Source organism: Oryza sativa, chromosome 2 (assembly GCF_034140825.1).
Source record: "Oryza sativa Japonica Group chromosome 2, ASM3414082v1".
Classification (NCBI taxonomy): Eukaryota; Viridiplantae; Streptophyta; class Magnoliopsida; order Poales; family Poaceae; genus Oryza; species Oryza sativa.
Window position 1 is genome coordinate 5916661 of NC_089036.1, and position 13019 is coordinate 5929679.

General features: G+C 44.8%; 2 protein-coding genes and 1 long non-coding RNA gene across 3 annotated transcripts; 1 reads left to right on the forward strand and 2 right to left on the reverse strand.

The window, feature by feature from the left end:
* Nucleotides 1-1202: 1202 nt before the first annotated feature.
* LOC4328671 (large ribosomal subunit protein bL19c) lies at nt 1203-3624 on the reverse strand. Its single transcript, XM_015767466.3, has 6 exons — nt 3527-3624; nt 3071-3250; nt 2768-2959; nt 2577-2663; nt 2363-2496; nt 1203-1492 (listed from the first exon to the last, which is right to left on the reverse strand). Exons 2-6 carry the CDS (start codon nt 3221-3223, stop codon nt 1390-1392), a joined length of 669 nt encoding a protein of 222 aa, XP_015622952.1. The 5' UTR covers nt 3224-3250; nt 3527-3624; the 3' UTR covers nt 1203-1389.
* A 945-nt stretch (nt 3625-4569) lies between these two features.
* LOC107278366 (uncharacterized) lies at nt 4570-6044 on the forward strand. The gene is made up of 2 exons (XR_001542814.3): nt 4570-4675; nt 5784-6044. It is a non-coding gene; the product is annotated as an uncharacterized lncRNA (long non-coding RNA).
* Nucleotides 6045-6725: 681 nt separating this feature from the next.
* LOC4328673 (BIIDXI-like protein At5g11420) lies at nt 6726-8248 on the reverse strand. Its single transcript, XM_015768682.3, has 3 exons — nt 8065-8248; nt 7488-7988; nt 6726-7406 (listed from the first exon to the last, which is right to left on the reverse strand). Exons 1-3 carry the CDS (start codon nt 8150-8152, stop codon nt 6856-6858), a joined length of 1140 nt encoding a protein of 379 aa, XP_015624168.1. The 5' UTR covers nt 8153-8248; the 3' UTR covers nt 6726-6855.
* Nucleotides 8249-13019: the final 4771 nt, after the last annotated feature.

Genomic DNA, 13019 nt, shown 5'->3' on the forward strand with positions numbered 1-13019 from the left:
TGCCTGGCCCCCACTCATTCTATTTTCTTCGCCCCAGTCTACCTGAGCGATAGATCATTGGCCCCCACTCATACTACTTTCTGCCTCTGCCTGGCCCCCACTCATTCTATTTTCTTCGCCCCTAGCAGAACTTAATTACCAGGCCAGCAGCAGAAGTCGATCGACGCAACTCTCCTCAATCGCCCCCTCGCTCACAACCGTCCTGCAGCGCGCGGATCCTTACGCCTGATCAGATGCGATAATTAAGCGGATCGATCTGCACCGTACCACGCCGGCGGCACTAATGACAGAGGAAAGTGTTAGATGGAGAATCAGCCGGTTGCGTTGGATATATAGATATACTAATGACAGAAGTGTTCGATGGAGAATCAGCCGGCTACGTTGGATATACAGATATATTAATGATAGAGGAAAGTGTTAAATGTAGAATCAGCCGGCTGGCATTGGATATACAGATATATATGCATCTCGCTCTCTCACCTGCAGATCCGGCCGGCTAGCAGTAGAGGCGACCTTCAGATCTAACAGCAGAGACGACCTTCAGATCTATCTGGCCGGCTAGCAGCAGAGGCGACGAGTCCTTAAGAGGAAGGGATCCGGCGGGAAATTAATTCCTCCTTAAAACAATCAATTTGTGTTTGCATTTTATTTGTCAATGGCAATTCAGTAGTAATTGTGTATAGCAATTCAGTAATAATTGTGTATAGATCATACAAACGACGTTGGAAAAAAAAGAAAAAGGAAAAAAAGAAAAAAGAAAAAGACGAGGAACCGAGGAAATAAATGGCCACTAATGTAATTGAGAACACTGACGAAATAAACTAGAAGAATAATCGGGCCTCTACACAGCCAAAGTCAAATAGATAAAATCTAAAATGTATATATTCTATAATTGGGGAAGATGGCATGGTAAAAAGGTAAAGTGCACATAAAGAAAAGCATTTAGAAGAAAAATCAATTATGATCAACCGGCATGGTAAGCATGAAGTACTATAGAAGCACATCGTGAAAAGGTACAAAAATCAATATTTTGGCTGTCAGACAGGAAAGGCATACCACAAATTTCTGCTTTGAAGAACTAAGCTTCAAACTATTTTTATCTTAAACACAAACAAGTCTTTAATGCGGGGAGCTTGATATGTGGTCATTTCTATCATCAGAAAGAGGTTACAACATAAAATATAAGATATCAACGCTGTCAATTCAGAACCACGGGAGCAGATTGCTGCCTGCACTGCTTGTGTACTTGAAAGAACCAAGTATCAGAAATACAAACAGTAGCTTTTAGGAGATGGAACTAACAAAATGTGCATCCTGAACTGAAAGCTTTATGTCACAAGAAACCTTGCAGATCAACTAAAAAAAAATAAAAGGGGAGCTAAAGCAGTCTCATTTCTTAAGTGCATTCATCCTGTCCCGCAGGTAATACAACTTTGCTCTCCTGACTTTCTTCCTGTCCAAGACCTTGATTTCCTTGATGTTTGGAGAGTAACTGAGCACAAGAGAAAAGTTGCATCAAGAAAGACAAAAGACAAAACAAAATGAATCAGGTGTAATGATATCTTTCATATTTGATTTCAGCAACTTATGATAATTTTGTATGAAAAATTCAGATGAACTACAAAACAAGGAAGAAATATTGAGTAAATACATGAAAACATCCTATTGCATTACTTCCATTCTACAAATATACCCACAGCACCGCAGGGGTTAAGGAATATATGTTTGCAGGGGTGAAAATTGCAGTTTCGTGAGAGACATGCATATTTATGAAACTACAAGCTCCATGTGCAATGGAGCTCAAACAACACAGGAATTTATTGCACATCTGTACTATAGGTATCAAATCTCCACATTCACTTTCTTAGGATTTTGTTAACCAGGTATTTATCAATATATATATATGATTAAGAAAGTTATACATGGTTTTACAGAATGCAAACAATGAAGGTAGTGTCAGCATGCCACTGTTATCATCAGCCTATCAGGGATATGAGGAAGCCAAAGGATACCCAAGAAACAGACACCAACTTTAAATGAGCATTTCCAAAATTTGCAAGGAACTAACTACACTTCTAATGCAAAATAACATGCATATAGTTCTATGTGCACTTGTGGCCATATGGAACTGAATGTTTGTTTATGCACAATCAAAGAAAAATGATCCTGTCTGCCAAGCAAAAGACTAGTGGAGAATAGCCTGCTCAAACCTTTAAGTATTAAGCATGATGCAAGGCTCTCAAATTTGAATGAGCAATCAGTCTCATGCAGTAATAGAATAGCAAAAAACAATAAGTGCCAATTTCTATATGCACTTTAAAAAAAAGAATGAAGAAAGGGAAGCGAATATTCGCTCACTTACAGTGGAAAGACAGACTCGACTCCAACACCAGCTACTAATCTACGCAGTCTGAAAGTTGTATTGATCCCAGCATTACGTCTTCCTATGACAATGCCTTTCAACGTAGACTCACGACGCTTGTTCTCAGGAACTTGCTGTTGACACACATAATCAGAACAACAGACATGACGGAGCAGGCAAATACCAGTAGTAAACTGAGGATGCAGATGCTTACCAATCTCATTTGGATAATACATCCAGGCTGCACATCAGGAATCTCTCTTTCCCCACGGACCTTGTCAACAGCCTCCTTGTTCAAGATCTGTAACGCAAAATAACAAATATATCGAGCCGCTTGAGGCGCTGATTTTAACAATACTGTTAAAATGAATGTCATATGATTCCTTTGCATAATACTAGGCTTACATTCATAATGTGCCTGGCCGTCTTGTCAGGCCTCTTAAACTTGATGCGCGGAGGATGCTCGACTCCTGGAGAGTCAGAACTTTCCTCCTCGACAGAAACCTCAGCACTCCCCACTGTTGATAGACCCCTCATTGGCATGGTATTCACGCAGAACCCATGGGAATGAACACTATCACCGGAGACGATTGAGTTCTGCGCATCAAGAAATCGAAGCGACAGGCATGACCAAAATTAGCAGGATCACCGACAGCAAAAGGGAAACAGACCCAACTCATAGCATATCCCAGATGCAAAAACACGCACCCCAAATGGACGAATCCAGCTGCAAGAACTCAGGTGCTTGATGGACAGCAGGTTAGCACCCGACTGCGCGACTCCAGAAGCTGCACGGTCCAAGAGCTTCGCCGCGGAGCCATGGCTTCCGGCAAGATAGACGCGCCGCAGCAGAGACTGCATCGTGTATCCTCTACTACTACTACTACCCTGCACAGATAAACCTACGCGTGAGCCGAGATAAGTAAAAGAAAAATCCCCAAAAAAAAAACTGGTTATTTCTACTGCATCACGCATCGAAGAAATCGGCGACAAATCCGACGATCTAATCCATAGGGGAATAATTATCATGGTTTGCGAATTAAAAAAAAAAAGAGACAGCCCAGAAGTTCTAAAACCTCACAAAAATTCAGACCCAGTGAAGAGCTCGTGGTCATTCCGTGGGGCGGAGGAGGATGAGGAGGGAGGCTAGGAGAGGAAGAATACCTTCGATTCGAGGCGAGATGGAGCCCGGTGGTGGGAAGGAGGCGCGCGCTCCGGCCGCCGCCGCCGCCGCCGTCGCGTGGGAGGGGAGGGGAGGGGATGGAAGGAGGCGGAAGGGAGAAGGGAAGAACCGAAGAAATTTGATAATCTGGTACATTGGTTGATGGGCTGGAGAAAGCCCAACAAATCTCGCTGCCGTTGGAAAAAGTCCACTTTAGATCCCAAATTATATATGGTCGAGTTCTTTTCATGTCCGTAAACCATAAAATCAGGTATAGTAGGGAGCCCGCGAATTGCAACGGCTAAAAAATAAAATAACAATAACCATTAATTCATCGTTCAATTTTCATGATTTAAAAAAGCATTTATTCACTTAGAGAAAAAAAAGATAGGATTTCACCACCAGAAGAAATTTATTTATTCTTTGGCTTTAAAGAGTGAAGATAAAACCAATAAAATTTCTATTAAACTGAGAGAAATGCTACCCTTTGTGTTATGGACCATGCAAGCTTCTATGTAGACGAGAATGTTAACATAAGCTTCTATGTAAACTGAGAAAAATGCTGTCGCATAATTTGCATACAAATAGAATTTCCATCGAGAAATCTTTGCTACAACTTCACTTCTAATGAACATGCTAATCTCTCTCCATGTCTCCAGCTAGTGCCATAAGCTCCCACTCCCACACCCCCACATAATCCATCAACTCTTTTTTCCTGGCAAGTGGCTAGTAAACCAAGGCCACACGCTAGAGTGATCTAGGGCCTGCCCAAATGAAATGACATGAAAAGCCACATGAAGAACTTTGGGAGCACGATAGTTCTTCATTAATATCTGCTTTAGGCCTTGTTCGGTTGGGCCGTTCCCGGCCGGGATCGGGGCCCAATCCCCGTGGATCACCTCGGCAAGGAAAAAATCCCGGCCCATGTGAAATTGTGCATTCGGTTAAGCCCTGACGTGGATTTTAGCCTGGCCCACCACGGGGTTTCCCTCTTCTCTAGGCCCGGGAAAAAATCATCTACTCCTGGGGCGTGGAAAATTTCCTCGGCGGCGCAACGAAGACGCGACGGAGGGGGCGGCGCGCGGCGCGACCTGGAGGCGATGGCGACAGCGACGGGAAGGCTCTCTCCTCCGGCCGCCACCTTCTCTCCGGTGAGCACGCTGCCTTTCCCCTTCTCCCCTCCTCTTGCAAAGCTAGGGTTAGGGTTTTTTTCTCTTCTCCCTTTCCCGTCGTCACCGCCATCTCTCTTCTCGCCGTGCGGCTTTCTGGTGAGTGAGCACTCAGTGATTCGTCGTCCTCCTCCTCGTATCCTGCTCGATCTGGTGAGTTCTTGATTTGGGCGTGGAGCTTTTTTTCTTGGTTGGGTGGGGATGAGTTCTTGATTTGCCGCCGCCGCCACACCGCACAACTCTTGTTCTTGATTTGAGTTCTTGATTCACGGTGGCTTTGAGGCAGCAGATGGCGAGAGCGAGAGCTGTACGGTGACTATGGAAACATGCTTGCCTTGATTAGTTTTGCTTAGTGTGGCTGATGATGTGATGCTTGCCTGAGCGTGTCTTGTAAAATTGACTACAAGTTTTTATGGATGTTTCGGTAGGTGATGAACCTGATGAAAGAATGTTTTTTGAGGTACCGTGTGGCTCTAGCTATGTGCTTCATTATTACTGTGTTGTCAAGGCTGAATTGTGCTTCCACACATTCTAATTTTCAGAGAGAGAAACTAGAAGAAGGTTGAGGTGGTCATCCTTTTCTACATTCACCATATATCTGTCTATCCACTATATATGATTTCTGCATCCTCTCTTAAAATTCAGGCAACTCAAAATTCACATATGTTATAGCTCAATCTTATATTTGTCCAGAGAATCTTCTCACATTACAAATGCAGTGATTGCTTGATTAATCTACTTATGATGCGCTGTTTCTGACTCTGAAACTGCTTGCTCTTCTTTTATCTCCATTGCTTGTTGTGAAACTGCAGCACACTTGTATAGCTGCACCTACAAAGTAGTGCTTGTTCCAGAAAAACAAAAGACAATTCACCGCTTTTTTGTTAGCTTCCTAGTTTCTGAACTGTTAGCATTCCATGTAGTGCATCAGCCTTAGTTTGGATATAAGTGTGGCTCTTTGCTTTACTTGTTTGCTCTTATGTAATATGTACTCTGCATCAGTTCAATTTGATATTTGGTTGACAGGAAAGAACATATATGGTGTATTTCTTTTTGGAATTGATCCAATGTTGCTCTATTTTTTTTTCAGAGATGGGAACACTGCAGCTGGTGACTGAAGCTCATGGTGGCATTAGCGCTAAGCTTAAACACTTGCATTCAATTTGTAGTTTAGCTCCTAGCTGGCTACTTCTATTTATTCTAAAAAAACAACTGAACTGTAACCATTTTGATTACTTTGTGACACTTTCATGTATGCATTTGTGAACGTACAGCATGCATGTGTGTTTTCCCTGTACTTAAACAATGTTTTTTTTACCGGATTTGATCTGAGAGAATGCATATTGTTTCATTGCTTGCTTGGAAACGTACAACAGCTGCTTTATTTTTCCCTGTGCTAAACGAAGGCAGGGTTTCTATGACAGGGATTAGAAACGGGCAGGAATTCAAACCCCACATGGTTTGAGTGAGATGGGAGGGATTCACTCAATCCCTCCCTGGATAGGATCCCTTGGGGATTAATTCCCAAGCAACCGAACAAGGCCTTACTGGTCAAGTTGATCACTCAACACATCTATAAAGACTGAAATTATAATACCTTTGATCTTTTGACATCAATTTACTGGTCAGAACACAGCACACCTATAACACCAAGAGAACCAAAATTTGTTACCTTAAAGCAATTATTGGAACATTTAAATAAAAAGGAATGTATTGTGCAGTCCTATGTTTTGATAAACACATGAAATTGAAAATTTTGCAGTTTGATAGTTTGGAGCTAAAACTTGAGATTGTGCAGGCCTGCGTTCTGAGATGAATTAAGCTAGTAATGTGTGATGGGAAATAAACAGTGTGTTCATTAAAAAATAATAATAAACGGTGTGTTGTTTTTTATAGCATATTATTCGTTTTCCATGGAGCTAAGTAAGTAAGTTTTTATTTTCAAATTGTAATTCGAGAGCACGAAATATTGTATTATTATTCAGTCGAACTGATTTTCTAACGCATGCTTAAACTGCAAAATTCAAATATATACCAGGAACCGACAAAATAATAATAATTATATATATTCTCGATCGACCAATTTCTTGGTCTTACATACAAACGAAACAATCAACAACTAAATAGTAGTACGACATCGCGGCAATGGCGCTAGCTAGACCCTAGCCGCGCTTCGCCGCCGGCCGCCGCGCGCGCACGCTGACGACGGCGACGTCGTCGATCACCGGCCCGCAGAGCGAGCTCATGTCGTCGCTCCTGGTGCTGTAGAACGAGCTGAAGAACACGACGCGGGTGCGCGCCGCGGCGGCGCGGAACGGCAGCACGGCGCGCTTGGCGGCGCCGCCGCGGCCAGCCGACTCGTGCGCCACCCTGGTGGACTCCCTCCCGGCGTACGCCTCCACCACCAGCGACCCCTCGCAGCCGTTGCTGGCGTCGCCGACGGTGAACGACAGCGCGTACTGCCTCCCGGGGACGGTGCGGATCACCTGCGCGATCGCGCTCTCCCGCCCCGCCAGCAGCTCGACAGCGCGCCGCCCGCGCGGCACCGCGAAGTGGTCGCTGTCGATGTACTTCACCGCCTTGAGCGACTCCACCATCCACCCCGGCAGCGGCGAGTGCTCGTCCACCACCATGGACGGGATCAGCACCCCCCACCTAGTCCCCGGGATGATGTACGGGCCCTCCTCGAAGTCCCCGTTCTTCACCAGGTTCTCTGCGACACCCGGACGAACACCTTGTCAGCAAACCAAACCACGACGAGGCACACGTTCATGGCGCGGCGAAAGAGACGTACTGTTGGTGCGGCGAGGAGGGTTGAGGGTGCGGATGGCGACGGAGTCGATGAGGGGGCCGCAGGCGGGGTCCTCGGTGACGCCGGGGTTGTGGATGACGACGTCGAACGCGTCGGCGGCGGCATCCCAGGCCCAGGCGTACGAGTCCCAGCCGTTGCTGCTGTACATGGTCTGCATGGGGAGCACCGCCCACTGCCCCGACGCCGACACGTTCAGCCGCTCCGCCTGCGCGCACGTCCGCGCCGCGCTGAACGTGAGCGCGTACCGCGCGCCGCGCGCCGCGCCGGCGAGCCGCTGCCGGATCGACGCCTCGTTCCCGAGCCGCACCGCGTGGCTCCCCTCGGGGACCACCAGCACCATGTCCCCCTGCTTCCTCCCCGACGGGATGTACTCCACGAACCCCGACGTCCGCCACGACGGGATCGCCGACGCGCCGACCACCCGCGTCCCGCGCAGCTGCGACGGCGCCGGCCCGCGCTCGAAGTTGCCGTTCGCCAGCAGCCCTGCACCTCGCCGCCGGCGAGCGTTACACACGCGGAAACGAACGCATCAAACCAAACCAAAAGGCATGCGCGTTACCGTCGGTGATGGCGGCGAGCGCCGTTCCGCTCGCCGCCGCGCAGAGCACCACCATTAGCAGCAGCAGCGACGCCGAGCCGGCCGCCATGGCTAGCCTGGCCGGAGATGGAGGAGATGACCGGTGGAAGAGAGCTCTGAGTTCTTGGAAATGGTGACCTGACCTGACCGGACGAGTGATGTCCGGTGCTTAAATGGATGCCGCCGTGACGAAAATGCCCCTCGATTGGCACAGAATTTACCATTCTGCCACTGGAGTGGCGTTTCCTTGGTGTCAGATCAAGTAACGTGAGGTGAGGTATTTGATGATGCAGGGGTCAAGAACATGAGTCCATGTTCACTTTCTTTAACTAATCTCTCATCAAATTTTATCAGCATCTTCAGGGTTGGCGTTATGCAACAACCTCTGAACTTTTGTACCATTACAGGATTTGAGATTAACTTGTCTCACAATTTCCAGAAAAGCTCTGAGATCAGTGTCCTAGGCTGTTAAATTTTGGACAATTTTGAATCTGTATAAGGTCTGCAATAGCTTGAACATCAGTTGTTTCGTTTGGTCTATTTCATATCCTGATCTGGACAGAAAGCTCTGGCTGTGTTTAGTTCCACGTCAAAATTGAAAGTTTAACTAAAATTGAAAGTTTGAAGAAAAAAGTTGGAAGTTTATGTATGTAGGAAAGTTTTTATGTAATGTAAAAGTTGGAGGTTTGAAGAAAAAGTTAGAAACTAAACTCGGCCTCAGTTAAAGTACTTGTTATCCCATCCAAGATCTGTACTCTTTCCAAGCTGTAATTCGCATCTGATTGTTTGAGCACGTTTTCTGCATCAGTGTGCTGCTGAGCTTGCATGCACATCATGCAGAGCAGATGGAGAACTTCTCTGTGATGCTCTCCCATCTTTTATGGGACCAATCTAATGACGAAAGAACAAGGAGCATAGCATTAGGGGAATCATTTACATGGGGCAATTATGAGTACTCCATGTGATGTTGCCAAGAACTTTGTTTCAAGGGGCTCTTTGGCCATTTCCCTCTCTGCCTCCCAATCCACCGACTATTTCATCTATCTAATTTTACCATATAGGATACAGCAATCAGAATTACCATGGATTTGATTTTCTCTGAATTTTACCATGCAAGAAAACAGATTTACCATGGCCGGATACATCTTGATGTAGAGGCTGGATTGAATTCCATTATTGAGAAGGGAAAAAAAATATCAGTATTATTCTAGACAGATGTCGTGTCAGTACAGAGCATATCTTTTCCGCTCAAATCGATCAGCCTCCGTTATATTTTCACACTCACAGTTTAACTACAATGTGATTTTGATTAGTACACGGTGACCTGGCCTCTTCGATCCATTGATCTGTTTGACACTTGTAACACCAAGCATGCATCAAGAACAAGATAAAGACTTTCGTTCAAAAAAAAAAAGAACAAGATAAAGACTGCAAGACGCAATTATTCAGAGTATTGCACTGTGATCACGAGGGCACGAGTACATTAATACTTCATGACTGACCCATCTTGTTCTTCTGATATGCCTTCAAATCAAGAACTAATTAACTATCACTGTACTTTAATCTTTCATAATCCCCTCTCTCTCACAGCAGCAGGTCGGCATGGACGTACTGCAGTCCATGCATGTGAGCTCCTCTGGAATTATCATGTGCATGGAGTTCATCAAAAGGCTGGGCCTCTGAATGCATGTGCACTTGCAATGTTGGATTTATGTTAAGACCTTATCTGCATGTGTACATGTGTCTGTGCTTCCTAGGTCTTTGCATGACCAGTTCTTGACACATACCTCATGGCTCCAAGGAGATGTACCTGATGGGCAGCCTTGGAGCCTGGTTAAGATTGGAGTTTTCTCTCTGAATCCTTGGAATTCAGCTAAAGTTTATGAGAGTGAATGATTTTTTGGCACTGTTAGGACCCTTCTAGTGGCTCTCACACTACTTTTTTTTCGACGCAGGAGAGCTGCATGTCATTTCATTTTTTTTTCTCCCTCCTCTTACACTGCTCGTCTAATGTTTCAGTACTCTTGGCAAATTTGGCATTTTGATTTTTTTTTTTGGGGAATACACAAAAGGATTGCGCACTTTTGTATTAAGCATTTTGATTTTTCTTTTACCTGAACTCTGTTTTCTGTTTTTTCTTTGGTTTTGTGGGGCAGATCATTCATTCAATTACAGTAGCCTTCAAGGCATAGAGTAAAGGCAGTCTGAAGAGAGTAGGAGGATGCAATAACTAGCAGCCTGTAAATATCCAAGAATCCACAGTGGCACAGTGTATCCAGGACAGGTATTCCTGAATCAGTGAAACTGCAAGTTTGGATCTTGGTGAGCATGATGGATGAGAGAGACCAACAAGACCATATTCAATCACTCAAGGGTTGAGCAGGTATGGGGGTCCATGTTGGAGAGTCTCATGAAACTGTGGCTCTCACTCCACTCCTTTCTTGATTCAAGTGTTTGCTTGGTTTATTATGGTCACAAGAGGAGTGTGCAGTGCATGTGCATGAGACTGCATTGCAGAACAAGTGAACAGCCATTTTGTGGTTCCACTGTCTGTTCAATAGTATTTCTCACCCTGTTTTTCTTTTATCATGTCTCCTTGGGTGTATTATTACTGATGAGATGAAATTATGAGCACTGATGGACATGCCTTTTGGATCTCATGAGATCAAATTCATGACGCTTACTGGAGAGTATTTGTATTTTTCAAGGAATGGAATGATGGGTGAATGCGCCACGTTTTCCCAAGCTTGTAGGCTATGCGACTTTTGCAAAAACTTTCTATATATGGATTTCTTAGGGAACTGTTTTAAATCTATTTTGCAACTTTTAAAATATTTAATTCATTCGTTTGTAGTTGTACCCCAAATAATTATCACAAATTATTTAGCCATTCAAATTGTCTCATAGGATATATTTTCCTGGTTACAGACTTGTAGGTTGTAATAGTAGCAAGTAGTGATTGTGATGAAGTCGATATTCAAGACAGTTACGGGTGCACCTGAATATTTTGGAAACACTGCACATTTTGCCTACTTATGTCAGTAGCATGTGCCGGACATGCTACAGTGCTGCTACTGCCATGCTTTCAGGGTAGTAATCCCAGACTCTCTGTCTAGTCCGGAGGATAATGAATGTCAAGGGCATTAAGATAGATACATCACCCTTTCGCTCGACAAGACTTTCAAGAATTTATAGAGCATTATAGCTCTTAAATCCAGAATGCGGGACTGAGCCAGCAACCATGCTACCTGATGAGGCCATTTGCAGTTGAGGCCACGCAATAGTGTGCCCCAAGCTGCCAAATCGGCCCAACGCAGATAGGCCATCCACTCCACAGTGCAGTGCAGTGCAGTGTGATCTCTTTTGAATGGCCTGAACCCGGTGAGTTGCGAGGAAAACGCACGAGGAGGAGCTCTGAAGAATGGGAGAGAGGAAAGCAAGTGTGCGGTTTTGAGGGTGAATAGGGGAAGAGGAGGACGTGAGGAGCTGACGATGGAAGCCACAAACTCAGCACAGCACTATGATAGGGTCCCCACGACGAGTTGCCTTGACAAAGTTGGGGAACACGAACAGTGGCGGAGCAAGATTTTTTAGCCCAGGCAAACTTCAATAGAACTAATATTTGTTATAGAAATTTCATCATCAATTTACTCATCAGTATTAAAATTTAATCGAGTTTTCATCAACGAGCCCGGGCGGTGGCTTCGCTCCTGAACGCGGACCTTTGCAGAGATACACAGCTCTTCGTAGGGAGCCGAGTGTTGCGAATCTCCGAGCTAGGGCGTCGGGGCAGATTGGGACAGAACACATGCACATTAGCCTGAGATTGGGCACGAGGCTAAAGTACATGTACCTCCAGAAGCTGCAAAGAATTGTGGTCATATTATCCTCTCATCCTCACCTCGCCATAAGGTGAGATTGCAGAGAAGGAGAAGAGGGCAGTAGGCGTAGCAGAGTATGTAATTTGCGGAAGAGAATCCTCTGACTTTAAGTCACTGGCATGCGGACCCGCTAGGTAGAGGACCGTGACACAAGTTAAAGGTAACTAAGTTCGAGGATCTCAATCCGTAATTTGCCATACCCATGAGAGCAGTATCAGCTCTGCCCTAATTTCTTCTCCATTCATCTGCCATCAATTTCACATGCCAATCGTCCACCGATCTAACAAAGTAGTACTTCAGATAGGTAACCGAAGGCACACAAGAATGTAGAGCAAGATCGTCAAAACACACAAGTACCAGACCATCCCGGATGACAATATTCTCCCTCCCGTTGAGAACTTTCGATCCCAGTTAAACAGAAACCATGGGCAACTCCAATCTTTTACACCATTCATTCGTGATGTCAAAAAAGCATCTCCTGATTTGTAAATGAGAAATACTACCCCCGTTTCATATTATAAGACATTCTAGCATATATGTCTAGATTCATTACTCTCTCCGTCCCATAATATAAAGGATTTTGAGTTTTTGCTTGCACTGTTTGACCACTCGTCTTATTCAAAAAATTTGTGCAAATATAAAAAACGAAAAGTTGTGCTTAAAGTACTTTGGATAATAAAGTAAGTCACAAAAAAGTAAATAATAATTCTAAATTTTTTTAAATAAGACGAGTGGTCAAACAGTGTAAGTAAAAACTCATAATCCCTTGTACTTATGGGACAGAGGGAGTATATGAACATAGGCAATGCTAAAAAGTCTTATAATATGAAAATTATCTTCATATTTGGTCAAGTCAACCACCACAAGCAGCTAAGCAGCTGCAAAACCGCTATAGAAGTTCAGAACTGTGCCAAGCACATGGATGCCAAACTTCAGAACTATTGCCAAGCTCACTCCATGTCCTCATGTACCATGAACACTCCAATCAGCACACTGCTGCTTCATCTCAACAGCAATCATGACACAGCAAAACCACCCACATGGCGAAACAGCGGG

Excerpts from the sequence above, each read along its gene's own strand:
- LOC4328673 (XM_015768682.3), bottom strand. The coding sequence starts at position 8,152 with ATGGCGGCCGGCTCGGCGTCGCTGCTGCTGCTAATGGTGGTGCTCTGC. Across the intron at positions 7,989-8,064 it reads GCTCGCCGCCATCACCGACG|GGCTGCTGGCGAACGGCAAC; the intron begins GTAACGCGCATG and ends GGCGAGGTGCAG. Across the intron at positions 7,407-7,487 it reads CCCTCCTCGCCGCACCAACA|AGAACCTGGTGAAGAACGGG; the intron begins GTACGTCTCTTT and ends CGGGTGTCGCAG.
- LOC4328671 (XM_015767466.3), bottom strand. The coding sequence starts at position 3,223 with ATGCAGTCTCTGCTGCGGCGCGTCTATCTTGCCGGAAGCCATGGCTCC. Across the intron at positions 2,664-2,767 it reads CGGCCAGGCACATTATGAAT|ATCTTGAACAAGGAGGCTGT; the intron begins GTAAGCCTAGTA and ends TTTGCGTTACAG. Across the intron at positions 1,493-2,362 it reads GTCGAGTCTGTCTTTCCACT|TTACTCTCCAAACATCAAGG; the intron begins GTAAGTGAGCGA and ends TCTTGTGCTCAG.